Genomic DNA, 26,759 nt, shown 5'->3' with positions numbered 1-26,759 from the left:
AAACTCTGCTGCTGCAACAGGGCAACAATGCTACAGATTTGGCCATAAGCATTTCCAGTCCCCAACCTATCATCAAAAATCTGTGGATAAACCTAAAAAGAACAGTACATGCTAGTCAGCCCAACAATCTTACAGAATTAGAAGCTTTTTTTGCAAGATAGACCAGACAGAAATCTCTAAACAAGATTCAAAAGGCAGCTTACTGCACTAGATTATTGACTTTTAATAAAAAGTTAATATAATAAGCTCATTTATATGACATGAAACAATTAAAATAAAAAAAACAAATAATGTTTCAATAAGTTAAAATATGAGCATGCATCAAGGCACTTTATGCTTTTAGTTGGCCTCATTTAGGGTCTGTAAAATGTCTTGCACTTTTTACTGAAAACCTATTTGTCAAATTTAGCTAGTTGGTTCAACGATATACCAGTCTATTGTTAAAAAGTCGCTTTATTTCATAAATTAAATAAAAAATGTGAAATTCATATATCATTTAGATGTATGACACACAGAATGATCTATTTTAAACGTTACAGGCAATAAAAACCCAAAAATCATTATCTCAGAAAATTAGAATATTATATAAGACCAATTGGTACTAACTGGCAGTGTGGGCAGTGTGCCAAATCCTGCTGGAAAATGAAATCCGCATCTCTATAAAAGTTTTCAGCAGAGGGAAGCAGGAAGTGCTGTAAGATGCCTTATATAAAAAAATAGACCAGAAAATAGACTTTTATTGATAGCACGCCTCATATTCTGGTGTCCCTTATAGCTTAAAAAATACAAATATAGAGTCTAATAGACATAACATTTATAGAAAGTGTTACCATACTTGTTTTTCATTGGACAGCGATGATAATTAAAATGGTTTAAAAAAAATGTCTGTGTTAAAAAAAGAGACCACATCACAAGAGAATGCTGAATTATAGTCATTTAATCAAGATCATCAAAAAACAATGCATTTCAACTCTCACTATGTAATACAATCTGAAAAGTGTATAAAATAAAAGACTCTTTCAGATTTTTGTCACATTGCTCTTTCACTAGTAGGATTCGTGTCACATTGCTTTTAGTAGGTGTGCAGTGTAAAAACAACAAAACAGAGAGGACATTTATTCCATTTGTGCGATTCCAAGTTAACATCCACGTAAAGATCAATGAAATATTACAGTTACGAGCACAATACTAATCTCAAAAACACAACAGACATTTTAGAAAGCACCTTTTTCTAGCGTCTAAAAGAAAGCAAAATAAAAAATAAAGCATCTGAAAGATGAAACATAAACATGATGTAAAGATGCATAATGTAAAAATAGCTTCACAAAAAAAAAACTCCAAATATTGTTGTTGGCTATGAAAAAAAAAATCATGCATGTAATAATGCATGTTATACTGCATGTAGTTATAGAAACTGAAGACTGAAATACTATTAAAAAAATCCTATATGCAGAGCAGGGCTCAGCCCGTTCCCACCACTGGATGCATGTGTGACATACGTACACTGGCCTAAAAACCGAACGCATGCTGTTTGCTGTTTTTATTTTTTTATCTTAAAACAAACTATTTTAAAACTTCTCAATGATGTAGTGAAAGCAGTGACCCAGCAAACCACAGTCATACATATAAAGGGTAATATTTTACTTGGATGGTCCATTTGATGGCGTCATTGACGCTCAACTCTCATTCAACTAACATTCAACTGCATGTCTACACTGAAAAAAAAATATGCGTAAAATTTACTTTAAAAAAGTTTTGCAACTTTCTGCATTTGCTTTTTTAAAGTAAATTACATTTCAGATAAATGTAAGTAACTTCAACTCAGTTTCAAGACGTAAAAATGTTACATAGAGTAAATAAAAAGATGAACTTCAGTCAATCCTTTCTTTTAGTAAACTTTACTTCATTTATTTTTACTGAATCAATCCTTTCTTTTAGTAAACTTTACTTCATTTATTTTTACTGAATCAATCCTTTCTTTTAGTAAGCTACATAATTTATGCATACAGTATTACCTAATTACAATTACTTCATTTATACAATATTACTCAAGTATACATTATAATTCCTGAAATTTTATTATTTTTTAGTTAAAACACACATATTACACTGTCTTAACACATGGATGACATGTAATACATTCTTTTATGCAGAAATGAAGTAAAGTTACTAAAAGAAAGGATTGATTCAGTAAAAATAAATGAAGTAAAGTTTAATAAAAGAAAGGATTGATTCAGTAAAATAAATGAAGTAAAGTTTACTAAAAGAAAGGATTGATTCAGTAAAAATAAATAAAGTAAAGTTTACTAAAAGAAAGGATTGATTCAGTAAAATAAATGAAGTAAAGTTTACTAAAAGAAAGGATTGACTGAAGTTCAGTTCACTTATTTACTCTGTGTAACATTTAAGTCTTGAAACCGAGTTGAATTTACTTAAATTTATCTGAAATTATATTTACTTAAAAAAAGCAAATGCAGAAAGTTGAAGTAAATTTTCCTCATCATTTTTTTCAGTGTATTAAATGCAATTGATTCTCTATTGAATGTAACTCTAAATGCAACTCCAACCCACACTCTAATCTTAACATTTTAGGACTGGGTTTAGGGTTGGATTTAAAGTTTAGGTTAATGTTAAATTTTAGTGTTGATTAATAATTAAGGTTGCATTTAATAGACATTCAGTTAATTGTTAGTTGAGCATCAACAAGGCCATAAAAGGGATCATCCACATAAATTGTTACCATATAAAATATCCTGCAAAAAAATGCTTTTTAAATGCTTTTCAGCATAATCTTGGCTCCATTAAAAAGTCACCATCCAATACAGCAACATGATATGGCTGAACTGAAGAAGAATCAGCTGAAGGTGGCTGATATGATATGAGCAGATCACCTGCTTTAATGGATAAATGAAAAATAAATAACAATGCTGCTTATGTTAAGGATACTTAAAATAATTAAAAACTACAGATATTGCAGTTCCCCTTGTACAAACCTGTGATCTAGAATTAAAAGAAGAAGGCACAGCGGTTTTACAGCACATTAGTCACATTAGAAACTGTCTACAAACGAATCTCTGAACAGCTGTGAACATGTGCAAGAGTTATCAGAAGATCCTATCATTCTTCCTGTCACGCTCTCACCCTGTTTCCTGCCTTTTCTCATCTTTTTTCATGTTTATTTAACTTTATCCTCCATGCCTGAGTGTGTTTTTATCCCATGTGCTCCTCTGCACATGGCCCTGTGTGTTCCCTTCCTGACTATCTGTAGCTCCGCCCCCTTGTTACCGGTTCCCAGGTGTTTCTTGTTTTCTATCTCTTTCTGTGCGTATACATATAAAGCCCTTTTGTGTCTGTGTTCTTGTAAGTGTGTTTAACGTCAATATGGTTGCACGTCTCTTTGATTTTTTTGTCAAAAGCGCCCTATCTGGACGGGATTAGTTTCTCAGGGGGACGTCTGTAAAAAAAATATATATTTCAAACTTCTACTTAGTGATAAAACTCTTGCATCTGGACTGCAATAAAAAAAACAGGACCAGTGAGTTTTTTGTAGGCTTTCTCGATTACATAACATGGCGTTCAGTAGCTCCTCCATTTCCACTCGCTGTTGTTTTACATGGATCTCCAAGGAAACTCACCCAAAGTGTATTTACGGTGTGTGATAGTGGACAAATAGCTATTTTATTAAATGCGAGGAGAAGAAACTCAGAGATGTGTGTCCAGACGGGACTAAAAATACCCAGCGAAAAACAGTAGATAATTTAGTCGGAAATTTTCTTAAAGGACGTCTGAGAAAAATATATACATGATGGTTCTGGATGGGAATAAAATCATAGAGGATCCTCCATAAAAGAGAAAATTACCCCAGGACCCCTTAAGAAACTGATTCCATCCAGATAGGGCTTAAGTGTACTCAGTGTTTCCTTGTTATTTTAGCTTATTTTGCTTTATTTCTTGATTATTCTCTTATTTTTATTTATTGTTAAACAATACTCAGGCATACCTAGGCACGGAGGAGAAAAGAAAATAAACACGAAAAAAAGACCATAAAAGACAGGAAACAGGGCGAGAACGCAACACTTACCATCAAATTTTGGCTGTTGCTAGAAATGATTCACTACTGTCTTTCTGCTCTGGATCATTTGTGTGGTCTCAGTTATTTTATTCTCAGTTCTCTCGTTTTTGTTTTTCTGGACGATTTAGTCTAGAATAGTATGTGGTTCTGGATTTATATGACTACAGCTCTGAGGAGACGGAAGCAGACCATCAGCTCTCTGGGGATCGGGGGCTTGATCTCGTTGCCATCCAGACGGAGGTAGCGGAGTTTAGGTCCTCTCTCCTCAAAATAATCATCGAGCATCGCAGCAGGAACAGGACAAATATCAGAGCCATTCACATCTGCAGGAGAGAGAAAGAACACAAGACTTTTGGTAAAACAATGTTTTTTTTTGTTTTATTCATTGTATTAAGCTCCTATCAGGCACAGTGATGGATCGGAGATTTTTCAGAGAGGGGCCAAGTATTATTTCACCAGTTACACCAAAATCAAACACTTAAATGTCATTAAAAAAAAACTTGAATAGTAAAATCTCTGGAGATATGTTAATTTTAAGTTTTTTGTTTTACCTAAAGTTGTATATAAAATAAACTGTTATCAAAATATGTGCAAATGTTGCAAATACAAAACATAAACAAATATATCAAACATATATTTTAACTATTACTATTACTTACTATTTTTTTTGCAGTTATTTTAAAATTATTTGAGTTTGACAGTTTTTTGTTTCTACATTTTTGTGGATTTTCTAAACTTCTTAAAAACTTAACCCTTGTGTGGTGTTCATATTTTTGTTACTCGTTTACTTTGTTACTTGTATTTAATTCAGCAAAATTAAGCAATTTTACATTAAAATGCTTTACACATGCTCGCTTCACCTAAATTGCAAGCAATATAAACAGCTTACATGGTTAATATTTGCCCTTTACCTTTCTTATGTTACATTTCTTTTAAAAAGTGCTACTCTTTTTTTATTAGTTTTTTAATAAAATGTGAAAGAAAATGAAAAATAGAAAATTTGTTTAGTTTCAAATTTACAAATGAAGCAATGTTTATTAGCCCTTGGCCAAACATACTGTGTGTAATATAAATGTGTGTGTGTGTGGGGGGGGGGAGGGGGGGGGGGGGTGTACTGTGTGTGTTTATCGAAAATGTGTTTTGATATATGTTTTTCACAAAAAAATGAGCCAATGCCAATGAGTTTGAGTTAGAAAAAATATTTTTTTAGTATCATTTTGACTAAGTTTATACTTTCTCTTATTTAAATTTGTATTGTTCTTTTTATTTATTTGTTATTCATTTTAAGAATTCTTATGATCTTAGTACATTATTCATTTTACTGTTCTTATCGTTCTTATCATTTTATGCGATAATTTATTTTATTTTAAACTTTATGAATTCTTTATTTTGAATGTGTCATTATGTATGGTCATTCTTTTACATTTTCTTATTTTTTAAATCTATTTTAAATGTATTTATTTAAAATGTGTATTTTTTTCCGATTTTTAATTTCTTATCTAATGTTTTCCATCCCTTTTATACTGTAAAAGCTCAGCTGCACAGTTGCCCTCAATGTACTCCTTTAAAAATAAAATAAAGGTTGATTTGATTGATTGATTGATTGATTGATTGATTGATTGATTAAAAATCCTCCGCTTCTGGAATCTCTTTTTTGCGTCTATCCATATATAAATTGAGATTTGCACATTTTATATTTGAGTGTACAAAATTATATACAAAGATGAAATTAGTGACAGGACTGGGGCACTTCAGGAAGCCAACCAGAGTTTACCAGACCCACAAGCCAATCAGAGTTAATCAGCCCCACAAGTGATCAGGTAGTGGTTTTCAACCCTAGTCTTGGAGAATCCTCCACTCTTCACATTTAGTGTTCACTACTTTCTTACTTTTACTTCTAACACACTTAATCCAGCGTATCAGATCATTACCAAAAGCTTCCTGAGTTGAATGTAGTTTTTGGTAGAAGCTAGAAAATGCTAAAATGAGAAGGTCTGAGATCCTTCAGGACCAGCGTTGAGAATCATTACTATAGGAGAACCCATTAGGTTGCCTGATGAAGCCTTTTCTATGGAAAAAATGCAATTTATTAAAGCCTACAGCTTTCCTTCTTTTTTAGTTTGCCTTTAAATCTGATTATGGAAACTTCATGATTTTCAAGTTGATGCAAGTCAACATGGATTTTTAAGAGCATGCATTTTAAAAATACGTGACCAATCCATTCCAGTAATAGACATACAGAAAATGCATTGATATGTACTTACTCTTGATATTGTTGTGGTCAAGATGAAGATGCTCGAGTCCAGAAGGAATAACTGGAACCTCTGTAAGCTTGTTGTAGGAAAGCTGCAGGTCCAGCATGCTAGAGATGTTGAAAATGTTATTTGGGAAGCCTCCGGTGACTAGCTTGTTGCGGTTCAGCCTCAGGATAGAGATCTTCGGGAGTCCTTTGAAATATTCAGCAGGGATCTTCTCGATGTTGTTTCCATCCAGGTAGAGCTGAGTCGTGGTAGCAGGCAGAGCAGGAGGCATGTTGTTCAGTTGGTTCTTTGCCAGGTTGATCTGAACTAGATTATTAAGACCTTTAAAGTTAACCTCAGTTACTGCATCATCCTGAAGTTTATTTCCCTGCAGGTCCAGCAGGGTGAGACGATCCAATCCCATGAAGACTCCCGGTGGGATCTTTGAGATCTTGTTCCTGGAGAAGTGCAGCTGCTCCAGCTTTGGCGGTAGAGGAGAAGGTACAGCAGTCAACAGGTTGTCATCCATGTAGAGATGCACCAGACTGGACAGAGCTCTGAAGGTTCCTTCCTCCAGGCCTTCGTTGGAGATTTTGTTGCGGTTGAGGTTGATCCATTTAAGCTGAGTGGCATTACTGAAGATGTCCGCTGCGAGAGCATCAATGAGGTTGTTCTGCAAGTACAGGTACCAGGTGAAAGGAGGGATCTTGGGGATGCGCTTCAGTGCCCTGTTATCACAGTACACAGCGTTGGGGAAGCTTGGAGGACAGCGGCACTCTTTGGGACAGGCCTGCAGCTGGGCGAGCATGTGTTCATAAGCCATTTCCTGAGGGCTCACTGAGACTGCTAGCAGAAGGACTGCCAGTGTAGAGAAGAACAGCTCCATGTTGAAGAAGCTCATCCTGTTGAAACAAAGAGATATACAAAAGAGAGCCAAAGATTAGTCAACTGACCAAACATCTAGTTTCTCAGGGGTGGATTGAGGTTTGTTCTAGATGGAGTCCTACAATGCATCTTCTGTGCAAAGATGTGTTTCAGTCACACAGCAGAAAACTAAGAAAGTATTTTAGGGCATCTTAGAGCAGAGACTATGACCTTATTCTATTCTAGTCAATGACCAAAGAAGACAAAACCAGAGAGTTCAATTACTTAGGAATAACTCAACCACGTCTGCTTTATTATTATTCTATTTGCGATTTTTAAATGCTACTCATCCCCCAGTGTTTGACAGGGAAACGTAGAATTTTGCAGGATCATAAGAATTGAATTACATTACTTGTGCTTTTTGGAGCGATACCTGGTATTGCTTTTGTAAAACTGATATTTTTTAGTAGTTTTAGGGCCACTTTTGAGGGTGGAGGGTTTTTTTTAGGAAATTTCTGTACATTTCCGTTAATTTTCGTACATTTCCATAAATGTCCAGAAATTTCCATAAATGTCCGGAATTGCCGTAAAGATATGCCAAAAAGGACATTAGAGTGATGCTATACACGATTTTCACTCTAGAAGTTCACTAGTATTCACCATTTATTTCCTAAGCATGGATATGATTTATCACCACAATTTAGCAACAAATGACAAATAAATGAACTATGATGATATTCAAAAACAAATTTTTCCAACAAATTGCACACACAAGGGTCTTTCAGATCTTTTGGTTCTTATAATTTTCCTATTCAACAGTGCTTTATATGATGTGTTTTTGCTCATTTATAGAAACATTTTTTAAAACATTGTTTTCTTTAAAGAAAGGACTAGGCTTAATATTAGACTAGAAACATGTTCAAGGCCAGAGCTAACATCGACGTCTTCTGTATTGAGAGAATTGATGCCTCACTGATCTCCCTGAATGAACTAATCCTCTTAAATACAGGATAAATTGCCAAGTCACTTTTAATTGCCTTAAGAATGACATCATGATTAGCTCTACCATTCAGACAATGGTGACATCAGACCTGGCAGTAAATCACAGCAGCAATTCAATCAAGAAAAGTCACAGTTCATGAGTTGGGACATTGCATCAGATCCTGCAGTAAATTTAGATCATTTTCAGGAACATTTCAAAGGATTATCTATCAATTTGTTTTTCCAAAACGTTTTATTACATCTATTTGATTTGTCTGTTTTTAATCCAGTAAAATTAAGGTAAATGAACTATTAAAACATATAAATTAAGTACATAATAATCAAGATTGCAATAATAACTTCAGTCTCTGTATGCATCAAATATCATAAAGCTTATGTAATAAATGTTTGATAAGTGGTTGGGTGATATTTATGGCACACACACATAACTTATCTATTTATATAAATTAAGGCATTAAAACCTGCTGTACCATTTTTCCAAATTACTACACTATAAAAATGTAATAACAAGCAATTGAACTGAATTGAACTTAACCAACTCAAATGAACCAAAATAAATTGTTACAATAATTCCAATTATTTAGTTTAGTTTAGTTTAGTTTACTTTATTTAATTTGATCATTTTATTATGCAAATAATTTGTTTAGATTTTAATCTAAGAACCCATTTCACAGTTTACAGTCCATGTTTTGAGTCATGTCTCATTAAATGCAAAGAAACCTCAAGTTTCTTAGACTTCCAATCTGAGACTTGTATTCATGAACATATTGGGTGGTAAACTGGAATGGATCCATATTCAGATTCAGCTTCTTACAGAGGACATCAACATGTGTATCCACACATGACTATTTCATTATTTAACCAAGTACAGAGTCAGAAAATCCATTTACTATTATCTAGATACCAATGCTTCAGCCTTAAAAGTGAATTATCCACCTATCCTCAGTTCTGTCATCTGTGAGTGTTTTACATTCTTGGATCCTGAGCTTCTGCTGCCTGCATGGAGCTCATTATTACTGCTTCAGATTCTCCATGAGCAGTAAAAGAACAAAGAGAGAATGTGGACACCTGGTAATGAGGTTACTTAGAGCCGCTCCACCTATATCCTACCTCACAGTCTTAGCTTGACCCTGTTAAAGTACCATAAACCATAAACTGATGTTCCACCTTGCTGTCAGTCTACAGTCAGTTTAAAAGAATAACTAAACCCCCTAATTTTAGCTGACTCCACATTTAGCTCAAACTTGAAAAAGGCTAAAAAATGGGAGGGGTTGTTTGGGAGGGGCACTGGGTGATGTATGGGTTTAGACGCGGAGAAGGAAGGAGAGCTGATTGGTTGAGTGTACCAAGGAACATGGACACATCATCCACACCTACTGTATAGCACAGTTGAAAAGAAGAGGGCGCTGTAGAGGCATAAATGACCACAATAAAAGAGTTTTGTAAAGGTTAGGAAATATAAAAATATAAGCAAGACTGGTATGTCACATTTTAGCTATTAATGGAAAAAGTATAGTTTAGGGTTTAGTGGCTAGAGACTTTTTAAAGTCTAGAGACTGTGTCCACATAGGCCCACCTTTTACTTTTATCAGTCTAGATTAAGTACTGTGATGAAACAGGGTATTCAAAATTTAAATATACAGCGCTGGAAAAAAATAAGCGATAAAAATTATGAGTTTCTTTGATTTTACCAAATAGAAAACCTCTATAATATAATCAAGAGGATCCATCAAGATGAATGATCACAAGCCATCAAACCAAGCTGAACTGCTTGAATTTTTGCACCAGGAGTACAGCAGCATAAAGTTATCCAAAAGCAGTGTGTAAGACTGGTGGAGGAGAACATGATGCCAAGATGCATGAAAACTGTCATTTTAAATCCAGAGTTGCACACAACCATTAACACTCAACCCTCATCCACACACTGGTGAGAAGCGGCAGCCAATAGCATGCAGCGTACTCTCAACCAGAAACCAACGTCCACTTGGAGGACTGTATCCAGTGCCAGTCAATATCTGGGCACACGGTCATACATACATTTTTATACATACATCCATGTTTTTTGGACTGTGAGAGGAAACCAAAGGAGTCCCCGGAGGAAACTCAGACTCAGACACAGACACAAGGAGAACATGGAAACTCCACCCAGATAGGGACTTGAACCCAAGTCTAGTAGCAAGTAGAGGCCTTTAGAGGAAGCCTCCAATAACATGCATAACACACTGACTAATCATAACGTTCACAAAACAGCTGACTGTCCACCCAACCGTATGTTCAAACAGCATGAATATCTTCTAGCAACAAAGTGATGCAGCTAAATACTGTAATATATCTGCCCTGTTTGCCAAAGCACTAAACACAGCTGCAGTTTCCAGTCCTACCTTTGTTCTCGTCTTCCTGTTGTCCTAAAGCCTGGATATTTGCAATGATGCTTCAGCACTGGGCTCCTCTATTAATCTCAGCTCGTATTTGTAGTGTTGGAAGCCCTGAATGATCCCTCTACAGACATACACACTAGACACCTTCTCGGCCAATCATAGCCTCTCAAGATCAAGGGTCATAATCCCGTGATGCTGGATTGTGTCTAAGCTGGCGTGTCAGGGTGGCACCAGAGGACTTGGGCTGTGGCCCAGTTATAATGAGGCCATGCGCCTCCGCACTTCACCACACCCTTCATCCTCCACCTGTTCCTTGTTTTCATCTCCTGTGCAAACATGTGTCTCAGTCTCACAGCGGGGAACTTACAGCAGAAGCAATCTCAGGGCATCTTAGAGCAGAGTCTATGACCCCAATCTATTCTAGTCAATAACCAAAGAAGCCAAAACCAGAGGGTTCAATTACTTAGGAATAACTCAACTATGTCTGCCTTATTTTCCATGGATTTGCTGAAAAAGAGTTCTTAAGTTTCAATAAGATGTTAAATTGAAGATGCCAAAAAGGACATTGGAGTGATGCTTTTAGCAAACAACAAATGGCAAACAAATGAGTTAAGATCATATTCTAAAATGACAGAACCAACCAAATTTTCTGACAAATGCACACAGAAGGATCTGAGGTCTCCAGCATCTGCTATCTAATCTTTTTAAGGCTAATAAGAGGCTCATAACTGGTGTTTCTTCCTTTCAAGTTTTATATGATGTGTCTTTATGCATACATAGGAAAAATTAGAACCCTTAGAACCCTACGGACGGATTTTACATCCAAAATTGGACCTTGTGTTCTTAGCTTAAATTCTCAGAAATCCCTTCACACATAAACATAATCCATATCTTTTTAGAAAGGGCGTAACATACTCTTTCTAAAAATAGTTCAATAGCACATTTTTACTAAGTAGTTATTTTGCACTGAACTAAGTTTTTATTTATTTAGACTAAAAAGTTTACATTGTTGCATATACTGTAGTTTTCTTTGTGTGTCCTGATGATCAAAATACTGAAAGGCATAGGCTGTTCTGAGTGTCAGGTTTTTAGTATCTACATGTATTCTAGAGGTGTGATTATTGATTATCAAGAAAAATAAATAAATCCGTCTGATGCTGTTTCTATATGTATTTTATCAAAGTAATAATTAATAAGCCATGTAATGAATTATATATCATCAATGTTCTTATACTTTCAACTCATAAACACTCTAGTCTCACCATTTTTGAAAAGATATCTTAGGTATATTTAAAGTCTATACATTCAAAAATAATAATAATAAAAAAACAGGTGCGTGGTAGGATTTTGACCAAAACATGATCAGTTCCAGGAAAATATAACAATTCTGCTTCCTTTTATTATATTTTAAATGATGATATTTTTGAGCAGCCGTATGTCCTCTGGAGTAAAAGAGATCAGGGCATGTGTCTGTCTGATATAACTACTGTGTTATAAGACCTGAAAAAGAGAAACTGGAAACAAAAACGGAGAAAAAACACATAAAACCAGCCTAGAGTTCAAGGGGTTAATCTTAATGTCTCTGGTAGGATGGTTGTTTGATAGGTAGCTTGCTAGATTAGCCAGTGTGCTAACTAACAACATGACTGGTCAACAAGTCCAACAAGAGACATTGGGCAAAGTGCTTTTAGTCAAGTCAGTTTATTCTGTGGTCAATGTCTTTGCAATGCGAGCATGCAGTTATCTAGGGTCACTCAAGACTAGCCATCGATCAGATTACCATTTTAACAGCATATTTTAAATCACTAATACAATCTATGAAAACATATCTGATTATCTTGCAGAATATGGCTCAATAATGCACCAAAACATGCTTTTACCAGCGTAGTATGGCTACTGCACTTGCACAGATCACCACATCTCCACAGAATGCCGACCATCCTATGCTTTGGGTACAACTGATTAGCACACTCATTGGCTTGTTTGTTAAAGGGCGGGGTTTTATACATAAACAGCCACTTAATAAAATATATTTCTTTAGCAGTATTAAAGCTTTATGTTATCGCTTTCATATTAAATGCTCTTTATCAAATAAATTCATAGTTGGTTCTCTTAAACAAGCTCATGCGAGCAATTCTGACCTTATGGAATAAAATAATAAAACTAATAAAATCAATCGTTGCACTATGTTTTATTTCGTGTCTACAAAGCAATGGGGCAGGTCTGACCTCTGATAAAACAGTGTGATAGACAGCTCCTATAAAAAAACGGCATATATTTTTTTTATATATATAGGAAAATTTGAAGAAAAATTAAGCCTTGAAGAAAGTAGCATCAATATAGTTGATGTCTCTGGTGGGTTGGTTGTTTTATAGACGGCTGCTAGAGCCTGCTAGACTCTTAAACACACCAACAAGAGACAGATAAACTTGGGCAAAGTTCTTATAGTCAATTCAGATTACTTTTTTGAACAATTTTGCCTTTGCAATACCAGCAAGCAGTTTTCTAGAGTCACTTAAGACCAGCCTCCTATCTGTTTGAATGAGGAGAGACTAAAATACTGAAAACCGATTACATGGTCAGATTACCATGTTAACAGCATATTTACACGATTATTTTGCCGATTACGGCTCAACAATGCACAAAAACATGCTTTTTTCAGCTTAGTGTGGCTACTGCACTTGCGCAGATCTCCATATCAAGAGGGAGCCACTAGCATGAGGACCATTCTATGCTTTCGGCACAAATGATTGGCAAGCCAATTGGCTTTTTTGTTTTTTGTCCATAAACAGACACTCATCAGAACGTTTTTCGTTAGAATTGTATGTGATTGATTTTTAAAAATATTTTTCTTTTTAAAAACCGCATTGAAGCCTTACGTTATCGTTTTATTTGGTTTTCTTAAACAAGCTCATGCTAGTAACTTTGACCTTACTGAATAATATAATGAAACCAATAATATCAACTAATGCACTACGTTTTATCTAGTAAAGATTCTACATTATCTCACAGAGTCTACAAAGCAATGGGACAGCTCTGACCTCTGATGAGACAGTGTGATAGACAGCTCCGAGCAAATCTCATTTTGTCATTGGATTGTTCTCATTTCCTTTTATGCCACTTAAACAGTGCAAGGCCTCCTTAATCCCATATAACTGGCTTTTCAAAGCATGAGGAGGATCCTAATCCACGATTACCCACAATCCAAATCCTTTATCCAGCACGTAGTGTCTAGGATGGCACTATTAGACAATAGAGCCAGTGGATGGTGTACCAGAAAAGGTACCAATGTAATGAGGTGAACATCTACTTAATCCTACAGCACAGTCTAAAACCTTTATCAACAGGAAGTCTTGAAGAGCACGGCCACATTCAGACTCTTGGTATCTTTTAAATGGCAGTATAGAGTGTAGAGCTTACAGTATAAAGTCATTAAGTGCTTGTAGAGCAATTAGGCCCGTGCTAAAACTGTGCTGTTTGTGATATTTGAGACATTTCAACAAATAAACCTACATTTTATCAACTATTTCTCCATTTTGGGAGATGTCTGTTGTTCTTTGTTCGTTTACTAATAACTCTTTTCACATTATTCAGTCATGAAGGAGCTAAAAATAGAATAACCCTTTGTTGTATATAACAGTATTTGTGAGCTGTTGTCCATCAGAATGGACCATGAACCAGCCAAGAAACAAGTTTATAAACAAATGAAATAGTAGTTTGGCCTCGCCCACTGCACTGAAAAATAGTAGTGCAAGAGCCATTGAGGGAAAGTAATAGCTAATTTTTACTAATTTAATACATCTAATGCAATGCTTCCAATACATGCATCCAATGCAATGGAAAAAAACATCATAAATATTAATTGGATGGTTTTATAGTAGAATATTAGAGTCTTCATTTTTGTGCATTTCTTACAGAAACAGCATTCTTATATTTTTCCATCACTTGATATAATTCAGCTCTGAAAGGGATAACTTAAGATAAGAAAAAAACAAAAAAAATAAAGTTAGATTTTTTGTTAAAAAGGCAAATTTGTAGAAGTACTGAATTGGTGTCTCAATAAATTCTCTCTCTTACATGTTTTTTTTTGTAGGTAATTGTTTGTTGATATTGCTTTTAAAACTTTATTGCATTTTGCATTTAATGGGGTCAGTTGGCATGGTCTCCTTTGTTGAACATCTCAGGACATGCTTCATGCCCACTATTAACCTCCTGAGACCTGGACTTTTGCTTGGTGAGCATTTTTAATTTGGGACCTAACAAGCAAAAAAAAAAACAATGTCCGTATTTGGGGACTGTACTTTATTTTAACATTTAAAATCTGTCCTTGCCATTTGGGATCAGTAGGACCCAATTAATCCAAAACACAAACCTTTATCTTTCGACAGGGAGTAAATGAACATAATAGAAATAGTTTCAAACATTAAATTGGATGAGAATTGTGTACCTGGCCCATGTTTCTGTCTGTACTGGCTGTAGAAACCTTTGACTGGGATTCCCACCCTCTTGTTTTCAATCAGTTGAGTGTGAAATGTTGTCAAGAGATCACTATATGATACAGAAGTGTCTCCATATGAGGTCAAAGGGTCTTTGTGAAATACAGTAGGTCTCTCTGAGTTGTTTATGATTCTGCACATGAAACTCTTCCACAACCTCCATTGTCTGCAGTTGCTAGTAAAAGGAAATATTCAGAAAAACGAGTTGATCAGGAAAAAAATCCATTCTGGGGTGGATTTTTACTTTCTGGACTTGGACTACCCACCTCTGTGTGTAACTGTTTAAATAGGATCTCCGGTGGATTTGGCGTTTTACTACAGAGACTCTAAGGCTAGATCAGTGGCTGAACTGCACTTAGCAGGGCATTATTACACGTTATAAAGTAACATATGACATCGCAAAGACTGTTATAAGTGAAACAAAAAATATTTTAAAACATTTCTAACTATTGTCTGTCTCGCTGCCTCCTGGTGTCGCAAGTGCTCTTAGCCAATCAGAGGCGATATGTTTGCATGTATGAATATTCATGAGCAAGAGCCGAAATCCTATCGTTTTCCCTGCCCACTCCTCCACCGGACTAAAGCAGTGTTGTACCGGATCACTGGAGCGTTTTTTTTTTTTCACAAAAAACACAAAAGCTCGAGACCATAAATAGACAATTAAAATGAATAAAACTATGATGGATTGAGACCTTTAAGTATTATGGTTCAGAAAAGCAGTAATTTAGTGTCCTCATATGAGGTTAATCATTCTTAATACTTTCCTTTTTCATAGATATTTTCAGTGTTGACCTTGCAAACTTTAAATCAGTTTGACTTATAATAAAAGATAAAGAAATACATATATATATATATATATATATATATATATATTACAATACAATAAAAAGCATTGCAGATTTGATGCCCGCAGATTTGAGTGGGCTATGAAAGAGCTCCTATATCCTGTGCTGAACTGACTCACTCACAGCTCAGCTAGTCTCAGAAAGGCGTGGTTGGATGGGGCTCCACAATGGAATCCACATCTGTTTGGAGTAACGCTCTCATGCACAGATGTCTTTGCACCATAGGGTATCAGCTCCTTAGTGCTAACCAATTTTTTATTTATTTAATTTAATTGCATGCTTGAAAATCGTGAGAATCTACATTAAATGCTTCAAAATTCTCCAAAAATGTTGATTCATCAATTTTCATCAGAGCCTGTGGGAGAATAATAGAATTATGACAGCAGAAAAAAACACTTCAGCTTATTATAATCTTCAGCACTGAGAGTATAATGCATGTTTTATATTACTGAAATGTTCCACTTAATTTAATTCACATATCCCAGCTGAAAAGCTTTAAAAATTAAAGCATTTAAATTAGGTTTTGACACAAGTTCAGTTTGACTCAGGGATAGATTTTCTTCATGGCAGAGATAAAAGTCTGTGGAGACACGAGCTGGCCTCTGTTTGTACCATCTAAAAGGAACCACATGCCCCCAAATCTGATCAGATTCATTTCCTGGATGAGACTTTGTGACTTGGCCAGTTATGCTAATAGCATTTGCTTGTGTGCTAGCTCAGCTCTTGGGTTCAGTTCTGCTCGACAGCTGTGGTTAAAATCCACTTTCTGTCTGTGTTACTGTAAAAAATGAAATAAATGAATCATGCTCACAATCTAAACATTCAAATTGACTGTTTAAGTCGCTAAAAAGGTGTTATTTGATCTTCCCACTTCTCTCTTCCCAAATCTCTCCTTAAAACTCACCTTTTCAGATCTGCTTTCAACACATGATGCAACATTTCTATTTGCCTCTCCTTTTCCCTCTCCTCTCCTTTTCTTCTTCTGTTTTTAACTTATTTAATAAAAAATTTTCTATCTATTATGCATTGATTGTTTTGCTCTATTGATTTCTACTGTATAGTATTGATGATGTTGATGATGATGATGATGATTATTTTAATATGTATTTTTATTGTGTTTTTTAATGCAATGTAAAGCATCTTTGAGTTTCCTGAAAAGCGCTATAAAAATAAAAAAAATATTATTATTATTATTATTATTATTATTATTATTATTTAGCTTTAAAACAATAGTGGAATAATTATATTGAGCTATATAGAATCGTCTGAAAAGGTTTAATTTGTTAGATTGTGTTTTATATAAATTATTTATTATAGATGTGTACTGTTTACTTAAGCACACATTGTATATTATTTATATTAATTATTATTAGACAGTATTTACTATTGTGTTTGCTTCTATCTATCTATCTATCTATCTATCTATCTATCTATCTATCTATCTATCTATCTATCTATCTATCTATCTATCTATCTATCTATCTATCTATCTATCTATCTATCTATCTATCTATCTATCCATCCATCCATCCATCCATCCATCCATCCATCCATCCATCCATTCATCCATCCAAGTGATTATTTGATGAGTCATTGATCTATAAAGAAATTTACCTTATTTATCTTAATCATCTTAACTAAATAACCCCTGAAGAAGTGAATCACAGTAAAATGATGCTGCACCTCGATTAAACTTACTTTTAGTTTGCAATTAGAATTACAAGCTTACATTATGTGGAAGTTCTTCCTGCAACATTGTAAAAATGTACTTTCATTACAGAACATTTATTAAGAAAACCAAAAGAAAAGTTTTTCCTGAGCATCACACTAAATAACCTGGTAACACTTTGATATGATAGATGTCTCAACTAAAATTCAGCTTACATTCAACTAAACGTGTATTAAATGTAACTTAGTGTTAGGTGTAAGTAAATAATCATCTATTGAATGTTTTAGGGGTGTTTTAGGTTAAAATCTAATCCATTAGGTTTAGGATTAGGTGTATTGTTAGGTTCTATAGAGAATCACATACATTCTATGAGGCATCTGTAATGGACCATCCCAATAAAGTGTACCAATAACTTTTTTGGCACCTTTACAGAAGATGCTTCCAAAGATGTTTCCTTCACATTAATAGATTTTGGTGCAACCCCACCTTCCCTAAATTCACCACAAAAAAAAAAAAATAAATAATAAGAGAGCACTTAAAATTGATGAGTTTCTTTGATTTTAGCAAATTGAAAACCTCTGGAATATAATCAAGAGGAAGATGGATGATCACAAGCCATCAAACCACCAAACTGAACTGCTTGATTTTTTGCACCAGGAGTAAAGCAGCATAAAGTTATCCAAAAGCAGTGTGTAAGACTGGTGGAGGAGAACATGATGCCAAGATGCATGAAAACTGTGATTAAAAAACTTTAAACTTTAACTAAAAGAACTTTTTTGCATTATTTGAGGTTTGAAAGTTCTGCATCTCTTTTGTTATTTCAGCCTTTTCTCTGTAGTTTATAGAATTAAAAAAAAACTCAAACATAAACCTATACATGGCAAAATCAGAGAAACTGATTCAGAAACTGAAGTGCTCTCTTCATTTAGTTTTTTTCAGAGCTGTATATATAATTAATAAATACAATAATAAATCAACAGGTTAAATGATAAAAGGATTAAAAAATGCATTACCTGCTTCCTACAGACGCAGGGATCAGCTGTGCTTGTGCAGGTGGAGGTGCTGGTTCTGGTTCTAGATTTGGGGCTGCTGGTCCCCTTTTCTCGAGGCTCAGGCTACCAGTCCACTCTGCTCTGTCCCAGCCTCTCTCTGTCTCTGTCTCCGTCCATACAGGAGAGGACACAGCCTGATTAGATTTGTATTGTTGTTAGTTCTGTTCCCTCGAGGCTGTACCCCTGACAGCTGGTTGAGCTGGAAAAAGAGGGGGTGTGTGTGTGCGAATATATGTGTGTGTGTAAATATGTGTGTGTGTGTGTGTGTGTGTGTTATTGAAATGTGTGTAAGTTTGTCTTCCTCTGAGCATGCCTTGGCTACTTATTGGCAGCCCAGCACTTTGTTACCCCTCTGTTTTGTGGTAGAAAGTGTAGGACGTAGTAGTGTGGAGATGGAGAAAGGAGGGGGGGGGGCAGACTCCAGCAGCCCCACTGTTAAGAGTCGCAGGTGGCTTGGAGACATTTAGACATTTAACCCTTGCTCTGCTGCGTCTCGGTAGCTGCGCTGAAGGTGTTTTAAACACTCCATTTAACCAGGCCAAAAAGGGCACGTCCATCATTTTCCCCATGAATAGCTGCGGAGGGTGGAAAGCCATTGCACTGACATGTCAGACTGAAAAAATGTCAAGTCAATAGAAAGAGAGAGAGAGGGAAGAGAAGGTGGATACGTCAAGGACAAGGTGGTACCCTCAGGATCTCCTTATGATCACCTTATGATCTCCTTATGCAAACTGACTTAAGAATTGATTTAGGAGAAGACGGAATGAAAATGAGCTAACGAGGCTATTTTTATTAAAATGTAAGGAGTAGAATGTTCTGATAATTGTGTGAAAATGTAAAAATAATTACAGTACAGTAAAGTATAGATAACCAACATTTCTACTTAAGTAATGTAACGAAGTATTTGTGCTTTATTACTTCACACCTCTGTCTATACTGTTGCAGTAGTACAGAGCTTAGATCTAGACCAGCACATCCCATAAACTGCATCATTGTACTTTTTTAACTTTTTTAATTTCTAGTTGTTTAAATGAGCCAAATCTGTTCTGAATGATGTTAATCAACAGTGCAACACAGAAGAAGCACAGGCATATTATGTAAGACAACTGCTTATTAGGAATGTATCTTATGAGGACATAATTTTAAGATCGTCAAAAAAAAAATTAAAATGCTCAAAGTATGTTATAATCACCTTAAAATAAGGTCCTCATAACAGTGCAGCAACGTTAGCAGAATGTTTAAAAACGTTAAATATAATCCATCATTTTCCCCATGAATAGCTGTGCAGGGAGGAAAGCCATTGCACTGACATGTCAGACTGAAAAAATGTCAAGTTAATAGTAAGAGAGAGAGAGAGAGAGAGGACAAGGTGGTGCCCTCAGGATCTCCTCAGGGTCTCCTTATGATCTCCTTATGATCTCCTTATGCAAACTGACTTAAGAATTCATGCTTTCCATCTGCACTGCAAAAGTCATGCACAGAACTCAGAATGGTACATTTTTTTTACTTCTCTACATCCAATCACAATCAGATTCACTCTATCACTCTATCTGGATGCAGAGATTTATCTGGATAGGGCTTTTATTTTTTATTGAACGATGAGAAGCCAAAATAAAATCGAGCTTAAATGAAATAGGAGTAACTAGTAGTTATTTTTAAAATGTAAGGAGTAGAAAGTTATAGCAGATAGTTGTTTGAAAATGTAAAATCAATTACGCCATGCTCCATGCTTACTTCATGCTTTCCTGCTTTTCTGCACTGCAAAAAACAATGCATAGAATGTACCTAACTGAATTTTTTGCACAAACAAAATAGTTGCACCAAGACAAAGGTGTGAAAAGTATCTCCATTCATAAGTATAGATACTGTAGGGTTTAATTACATACTTCAATTGACGATCAGAAAAAAAAAAAAAAAAACGATGAGAAGCCGAAATGAAAAGGAGCTGAAATGAAACAGGAGTAACGAGACTGTTTTTAATGTAGTGATATGCAGCCAATAGGAGTTCGGGTCCTAGGTTAGGTTGGGCGCATGTGCAAGATGCTGTTGGGTGAACCATTGCAGTGCTGTACTACAGAGATGGTGCCTGGTGTTATTACTCTGTTCAGAAACCAGTAAATGCAGTTTCCTTACTGAAATCAAGGTGTGCTTATTGCGAACCCAAGACATGGTGTCAGAAGTGCTTATTCAGAAGGAACAATACCGGAGAAACTACGTTGTTGTGACTACGAGTGCCGTGCTTTGTTAGCTAGCAGGCTATACAAAGTGAAAGTAAAGTGACCGGCGAGCGGGAGCATGGAAGGTTTACAGCCGCCGCCGAAGCTACAGTTAACCGGTAACGTTGCAGAGAACTGGAGACGATTCAAACAAAGGTTTGAATTATATTTATCTGCGATAGATGCTGATAGAAAAGAAGACAGAGTCAAGGCGTCGATGTTTTTGCACGTTATAGGGGACGAAGCCCTGGAAGTGTACAATAACTTCGTGTTCGAGGAGGGAGACGAAATGAAGCTGGACAAAATAATGCAAAGATTTGAGGCGTATTGCATCCCGAAGAGAAACGTGACTTATGAAAGACACAGATTCTTCACATGTGTGCAAAAACAAGGAGAAACGATTGATCAGTATGTGACGGAACTGAAAAACCGCAGCAAAACATGTGAGTTTGGGGAGTTAACAGACTCTCTGATTAAAGATAGAATTGTCTGTGGGATTCCAGATAGTGCACTGCGTGAAAGACTGCTGAGAGAGCAAGATTTAAACCTGGAAAAGGCACTAGTATTGTGTAGAGCCGCTGAGACCGTGAAGTCACAGGCTAAAGAGCTAGTAAATGAACATTGTACTGTGGATGCTCTGAAGAAGCACGTGAGGAAAAGCAGTAACGCACAGAAAGACAAGCGACTGACTGGGGGAACCAGGAACCCGCTAGATCCAAGCAAAAAACAATGTGATCGATGTGGTACTCAGCACTTGCCGAGAAAATGTCCAGCTTATGGAAAAAACTGCAATGAATGCGGTAAGCCAAATCATTATGCACGTTGTTGTAAAAGTGGAAAGAAACAAAGTCAGGTGCATGCAGTAACTGAAAGTGAGCTTGAGGAATTCTATGTAGACATGTTGACACAAAATGAACAAAAGCAAAAGGACTGGATGATTCCTCTGCAAGTCCAGAATAAAATGGTACAGTTCAAGCTGGATACCGGAGCTCAAGTAAATGTAATCTCAGAAAGTGTGTATAATGAACTCAAACCAAGACCCAAACTGCATGATGCCAAAGTAAAAGTCACTGGCTATGCTGGAACTGATATTCCAGTTAAAGGAAAATGTCTTGCTCGGGTGACCTACAAAGAGAGAGAGCACACTCTGTTGTTCATCGTAGTGCCAAAAGAGGTACAGGCCATACTTGGTTTGGTGGCATGTGAAAAACTGAACCTAGTAAAGAGGGTCCTAGTAGTTGAAAGTGGACCTGGTGATGAATATGACAGCTTGATGCAAGAGTACAGTGATCTGTTCAAAGGACTGGGCTGTCTGCCTGGTGAGCACACCATTCGGATTGACAAGACTGTACCTCCTGTAATACACCCTTGCAGAAAAGTGCCATTTGCGCTAAGACATGAACTGAAAATGGAGCTAGACAGAATGGAAAGTCTTGGGGTTATTCAAAAAATTGATGAGCCTACTGAGTGGGTCAGCTCTCTTGTAATAGTTGACAAGAAAAATGGCAAGCTGAGGATTTGTTTAGATCCAAGGGATCTCAATAAGGCAATAAAAAGAGAACATTTCAAACTCCCTACACGTGAAGAGATAATGGCTCAGTTTGCCAATGCAAAATTCTTCAGCAAATTGGATGCCTCGTCTGGATTTTGGCAGCTAAAGTTGGATGAAGCCAGCTCTAAATTGTGTACATTCAATACACCATTTGCGAGATACCGGTTCCTGAGATTGCCGTTTGGGATTGCATCAGCTCCTGAGGTGTACCACAAGACGATACACCTAGTCTATGAGCACATTGAAGGAGTTGACACGTCCATGGACGACATCATTATATGGGGAGCCACGAAAGAAGAGCATGATACCAGACTCAGACAGGTCCTAGAAGCTACTCGAAAGACAAATCTGAAACTGAACAGGGAAAAGTGCCATCTGGGTGTGTCTGAACTGACATTTGTGGGAGACATCATCGGCAGTGAGGGGATCCGACCTGATCCAATGAAAGTTTCTGCCATTGAAAATATGCCGAGACCCCAATGCAAGAAAGATGTGCAGAGGTTCATGGGTATGATCAATTATATGGGAAAGTTCATACCCAATCTATCTGAAAAGATTGCACCACTTAGATGGCTAACTGAAAAGAAAAATGAATGGGATTGGAATCAGGAACAAGAAAAGGCATGGCAACAGCTCAAGAAAGTGCTGACTGAGGAGCCAGTGTTAAGATTCTATGATCCTGCCAGACCCATGAAAATTTCGTCTGATGCATCACAGACTGGTCTAGGTGCAGTACTACTGCAGAAATATGACGAAGACTGGCAACCAGTAGCGTATGCTTCTCGATCGATGACTGGAGCAGAAACCAGATATGCTCAGATCGAGAAAGAGCTGCTCAGCATCACATTTGCTTGTGAAAGATTTCATCAGTTCATAGCAGGACAGACTGTAAGTTCAGAAACAGATCACAAACCACTGATTGCACTGTTTTCAAAGTCACTTAATGACTGTCCACTGCGCATACAGAGGCTGATGATCAAGCTTCAGCGGTACACACTGAATGTGTCCTATATACCAGGGAAGTTTATGTATACAGCAGACACGCTGTCCAGAGCTGTGGATCCGAAAGCCCCATCAATCCACAAAACAGCTGAGGACGTGCAGGCCTATGTGAGTATGGTGACGTTATCATTACCTGTTGCAGATGCAAGAATGCAGCAGATCCGGGAAGAGACTGAGAAAGATCAAATCCTGAAACAACTCAAACAGGTGGTGTTGACTGGATGGCCTCTAACGCGGCAGCAGTGTGTCTCAGATATCCAAGACTATTGGAATTGCAGAGCTGAGCTTACTGTAGTGAATGATGTAGTGTACAAAGGCAGTAAGATAGTAATTCCAAAAAGTCTACAAAAAATGATGCTAGAAAAGGTCCACGAGGGACATTTGGGCATGGAGAAGTGCAAGAGAAGGGCACGTGAAGTTATGTTCTGGCCCAGAATCAACAAGGAGATTACAGACTTGGTGTCATCCTGCCAGACATGCCTGAAATATAGGCCTAGAAACCCCTGTGAGCCACTGATGCCACATCCTGTGCCACAGAGACCATATCAGAAAGTAGGTGCTGATTTATTCACCTGCAACAACAAAGATTTTCTGATAGTCACAGATTACCACTCATTATATCCTGAAGTATGTGGTTTAAGCTCCACTACAGCAGAGCACGTAATCACGTGCATGAAGTCAATTTTTTCCAGACATGGCGTACCTACGGAGGTGTTTACAGACAACGGCCCACAATTTAGCTGTGCAAGTTTCAAAGTTTTTTCTGAGGCATGGGACTTCGTACATTCTACGTCCAGTCCTCATTTTCCACAATCGAATGGGCTAGTGGAAAAGTCTGTGGGAATTGTGAAAACGCTGATGAGAAAAGCTAAAGACAGTGGAGGTGATTTCTACAAAGCACTACTTGCATATCGTAGTACCCCACTTGATTGCGGTTATTCACCTGCTCAGCTACTCATGGGGCGACGTATTCGCTCCAATCTACCTGTGAAGGATGACCTTCTTGCCACGGAGAACGGTGAGACAGTAAGACAGCTCAAGGAATATGAGAGGTCAAAACAGAAGATCTACTATGACATGAAAGCAAGACAGCTCCCAGAGTTACATGAAGGTGACGGAGTGAGGCTCAAGGACAAAGAGGACACCTGGGGAAAGAAAGATACTGTGCTGGAGCAAGTACAACCAAGGTCATACACGATTCAGACAGAGGATGGCGCTGTTCTAAGGAGGAATCGATGTGACATCTTGAAAGAACCAGAGCTGAATCAGACCAACAGTGGTTCGGAGACTCTTCCAGATAACTCTGTACGTAACTCTGACCAGGAGAAATCATGTGTTAGAAGGTCAACACGCGCACATAAACCTCCTGAGAGACTGATTGAGTCATGCTAAATAGAAGACTTACCACTGAAGTTACACGTTGTGTATAAAAAAAAAAAAAGGACAATTTAGTTATGGTGAAGAATGTTCAGAAATGTGAGATTGGAAATGTTTAAAAAATGTGAGCTACAACTTTATTTCAAGATTCTGCTTATGTTGTACGGTTATAGAAATTATAAGGACAGTTTTGTTTTTTTTATATATAAAAAAGGGAAGATGTAGTGATATGCAGCCAATAGGAGTTCGGGTCCTAGGTTAGGTTGGGCGCATGTGCAAGATGCTGTTGGGTGAACCATTGCAGTGCTGTACTACAGAGATGGTGCCTGGTGTTATTACTCTGTTCAGAAACCAGTAAATGCAGTTTCCTTACTGAAATCAAGGTGTGCTTATTGCGAACCCAAGACATTTAATAAAATATTGGGAGCAGAAAGTTCAGATAATTGTGTGAAAATGTAATAATAATTACTTCAGTAAAGTATAGATAACCTACATTTCTACTTAAGTAATGTAACAAAGTATTTGTACTTCATTACTTCACACCTCTGTCTATATTGTTGCAGTAGTATAGAGCTGCATCAATTTTACTTTTTTTAACTAGAATTCCTAGTTGTTTAAATGAGATAAATCAGTTTAACATGATGTTATAAAACAGTGCAACAAGGAAGAAGCACAGGCCTATTTTTAAGACAAAGGCTTAATAAGAATTTAACTTATGAGGACATAATTTTAAGATCATCAAAAAACATTTTTCAAATTCTCAAAGTATGTTATAATGACCTTAAAATAAGGTCCTCATAACAGTGCAGCAACGTTAGCAGAATGTTTAAAAACGTTAAATATAATGTTCTAGGAACATCCAGAAAACTTGACAGATTGAACGTTCTAAGAACCACAAGTTTTTAGCTGGGAGAGTACTGAAAAGGTCTTTTGACTTGTAACATTACATTACATTACATTACATTACATTAGGCAGACGCTTTTGTCCAAAGCGACTTACAATAGTCAAGTACAATGTAAAATAAGTTTAAAGGAAAAACATCTTTGGATAGGGATAAAAGGAGGTCAAAGGGGAATAATAGGATAGAGGAGTGAAGGAGAGGAAGAAGGAAATGAGGTTAGAAGTAGTTAGTGTGTTAGAGGTGTTAGGAGAGTAAGTGCTCTTTGAAGAGCTCTGTCTTCAGGAGTTTATTAAAGATAGCGAGAGATTCTCCTGATCTGGTAGTGGAAGGTAGTTTGTTCCACCATTGGGGAACTCTGTATGAGAACAGTCTGGATTGCTTTGTGTGAATGTTTGTTTGGCAAAGCGAGGCGACGTTCATTGGAGGAGCGCAGCGGCCGGGAGGTAGCGTAAGCCTTCAGGAGCGAGTGCAGGTAGGAAGGAGCTGTTCTGACATCACCTTGTAGGCGATTGTAAGAGTTTTGAATTTGATGCGAGCATCAACTGGTAGCCAATGGAGCTCAATGAGCAGCGGGGGGACATGTGCCCGTTTTGGCTGGTGTGCCCGTTTTGGCACAATAGTTAAATACTTTTTTGGTGCTATATAGAACTTTTAAAGTTATAACTAAACAAAGCAAAGTTTAAGCATTCAAATTTAAATTCAAATTTTTGAGTTGTTGTGTATGTACACTACTGCTGACAACTGACCCTATTTTAGTGATCTATAGGTGAGCCGTCAACTGTGCATTGTGCAGCATGATTTAGGGCGTGTCGGTGTGTCTTTGCTATCGTAACGATGGGTCAAAACACCCAAAAGGCGGTTTTATTTTTGGCAGATTACTATTTTAATGGAAACTGAGCTCCTTGTTTACACTGCAAAGGTGCACCAGCTGCTCATTTACAGGAACAGTAATGTTATTTTATTTAGTATCCTGTTTATTGTTGATGTAAAAGTTGGGTTTGTGCACTGCTGTGTGTTCATGTGTGCGTAATAAATGTGGGTGTACCCTCGGCGTGCCTGCATTGCCAAGATAGCAATTATGATACTTTTTTT

General features: G+C 36.7%; 2 protein-coding genes across 2 annotated transcripts in view; one reads left to right on the top strand and one right to left on the bottom strand.

Moving 5' to 3' along the window:
- The window catches only part of atp2b1a (ATPase plasma membrane Ca2+ transporting 1a), a 242,731-nt gene that overhangs the window by 111,582 nt on the left and 104,390 nt on the right, over positions 1-26,759 (top strand). The gene's annotated exons all lie outside the window — the stretch shown is intronic.
- kera (keratocan) lies at positions 920-10,643 on the bottom strand. The gene is made up of 3 exons (XM_007259000.3): positions 10,560-10,643; positions 6,337-7,214; positions 920-4,395 (listed from the first exon to the last, which is right to left on the bottom strand). The coding sequence occupies exons 2-3, from the start codon at positions 7,211-7,213 to the stop codon at positions 4,226-4,228; spliced, it is 1,047 nt and encodes a 348-aa protein (XP_007259062.3). The 5' UTR covers position 7,214; positions 10,560-10,643; the 3' UTR covers positions 920-4,225.

Source organism: Astyanax mexicanus, chromosome 2 (assembly GCF_023375975.1).
Source record: "Astyanax mexicanus isolate ESR-SI-001 chromosome 2, AstMex3_surface, whole genome shotgun sequence".
Lineage (NCBI taxonomy): Eukaryota > Metazoa > Chordata > Actinopteri > Characiformes > Acestrorhamphidae > Astyanax > Astyanax mexicanus.
The sequence above is the reverse complement of the archived record's forward strand: the minus strand, read 5'-3'. Positions and strand labels throughout refer to the sequence as shown.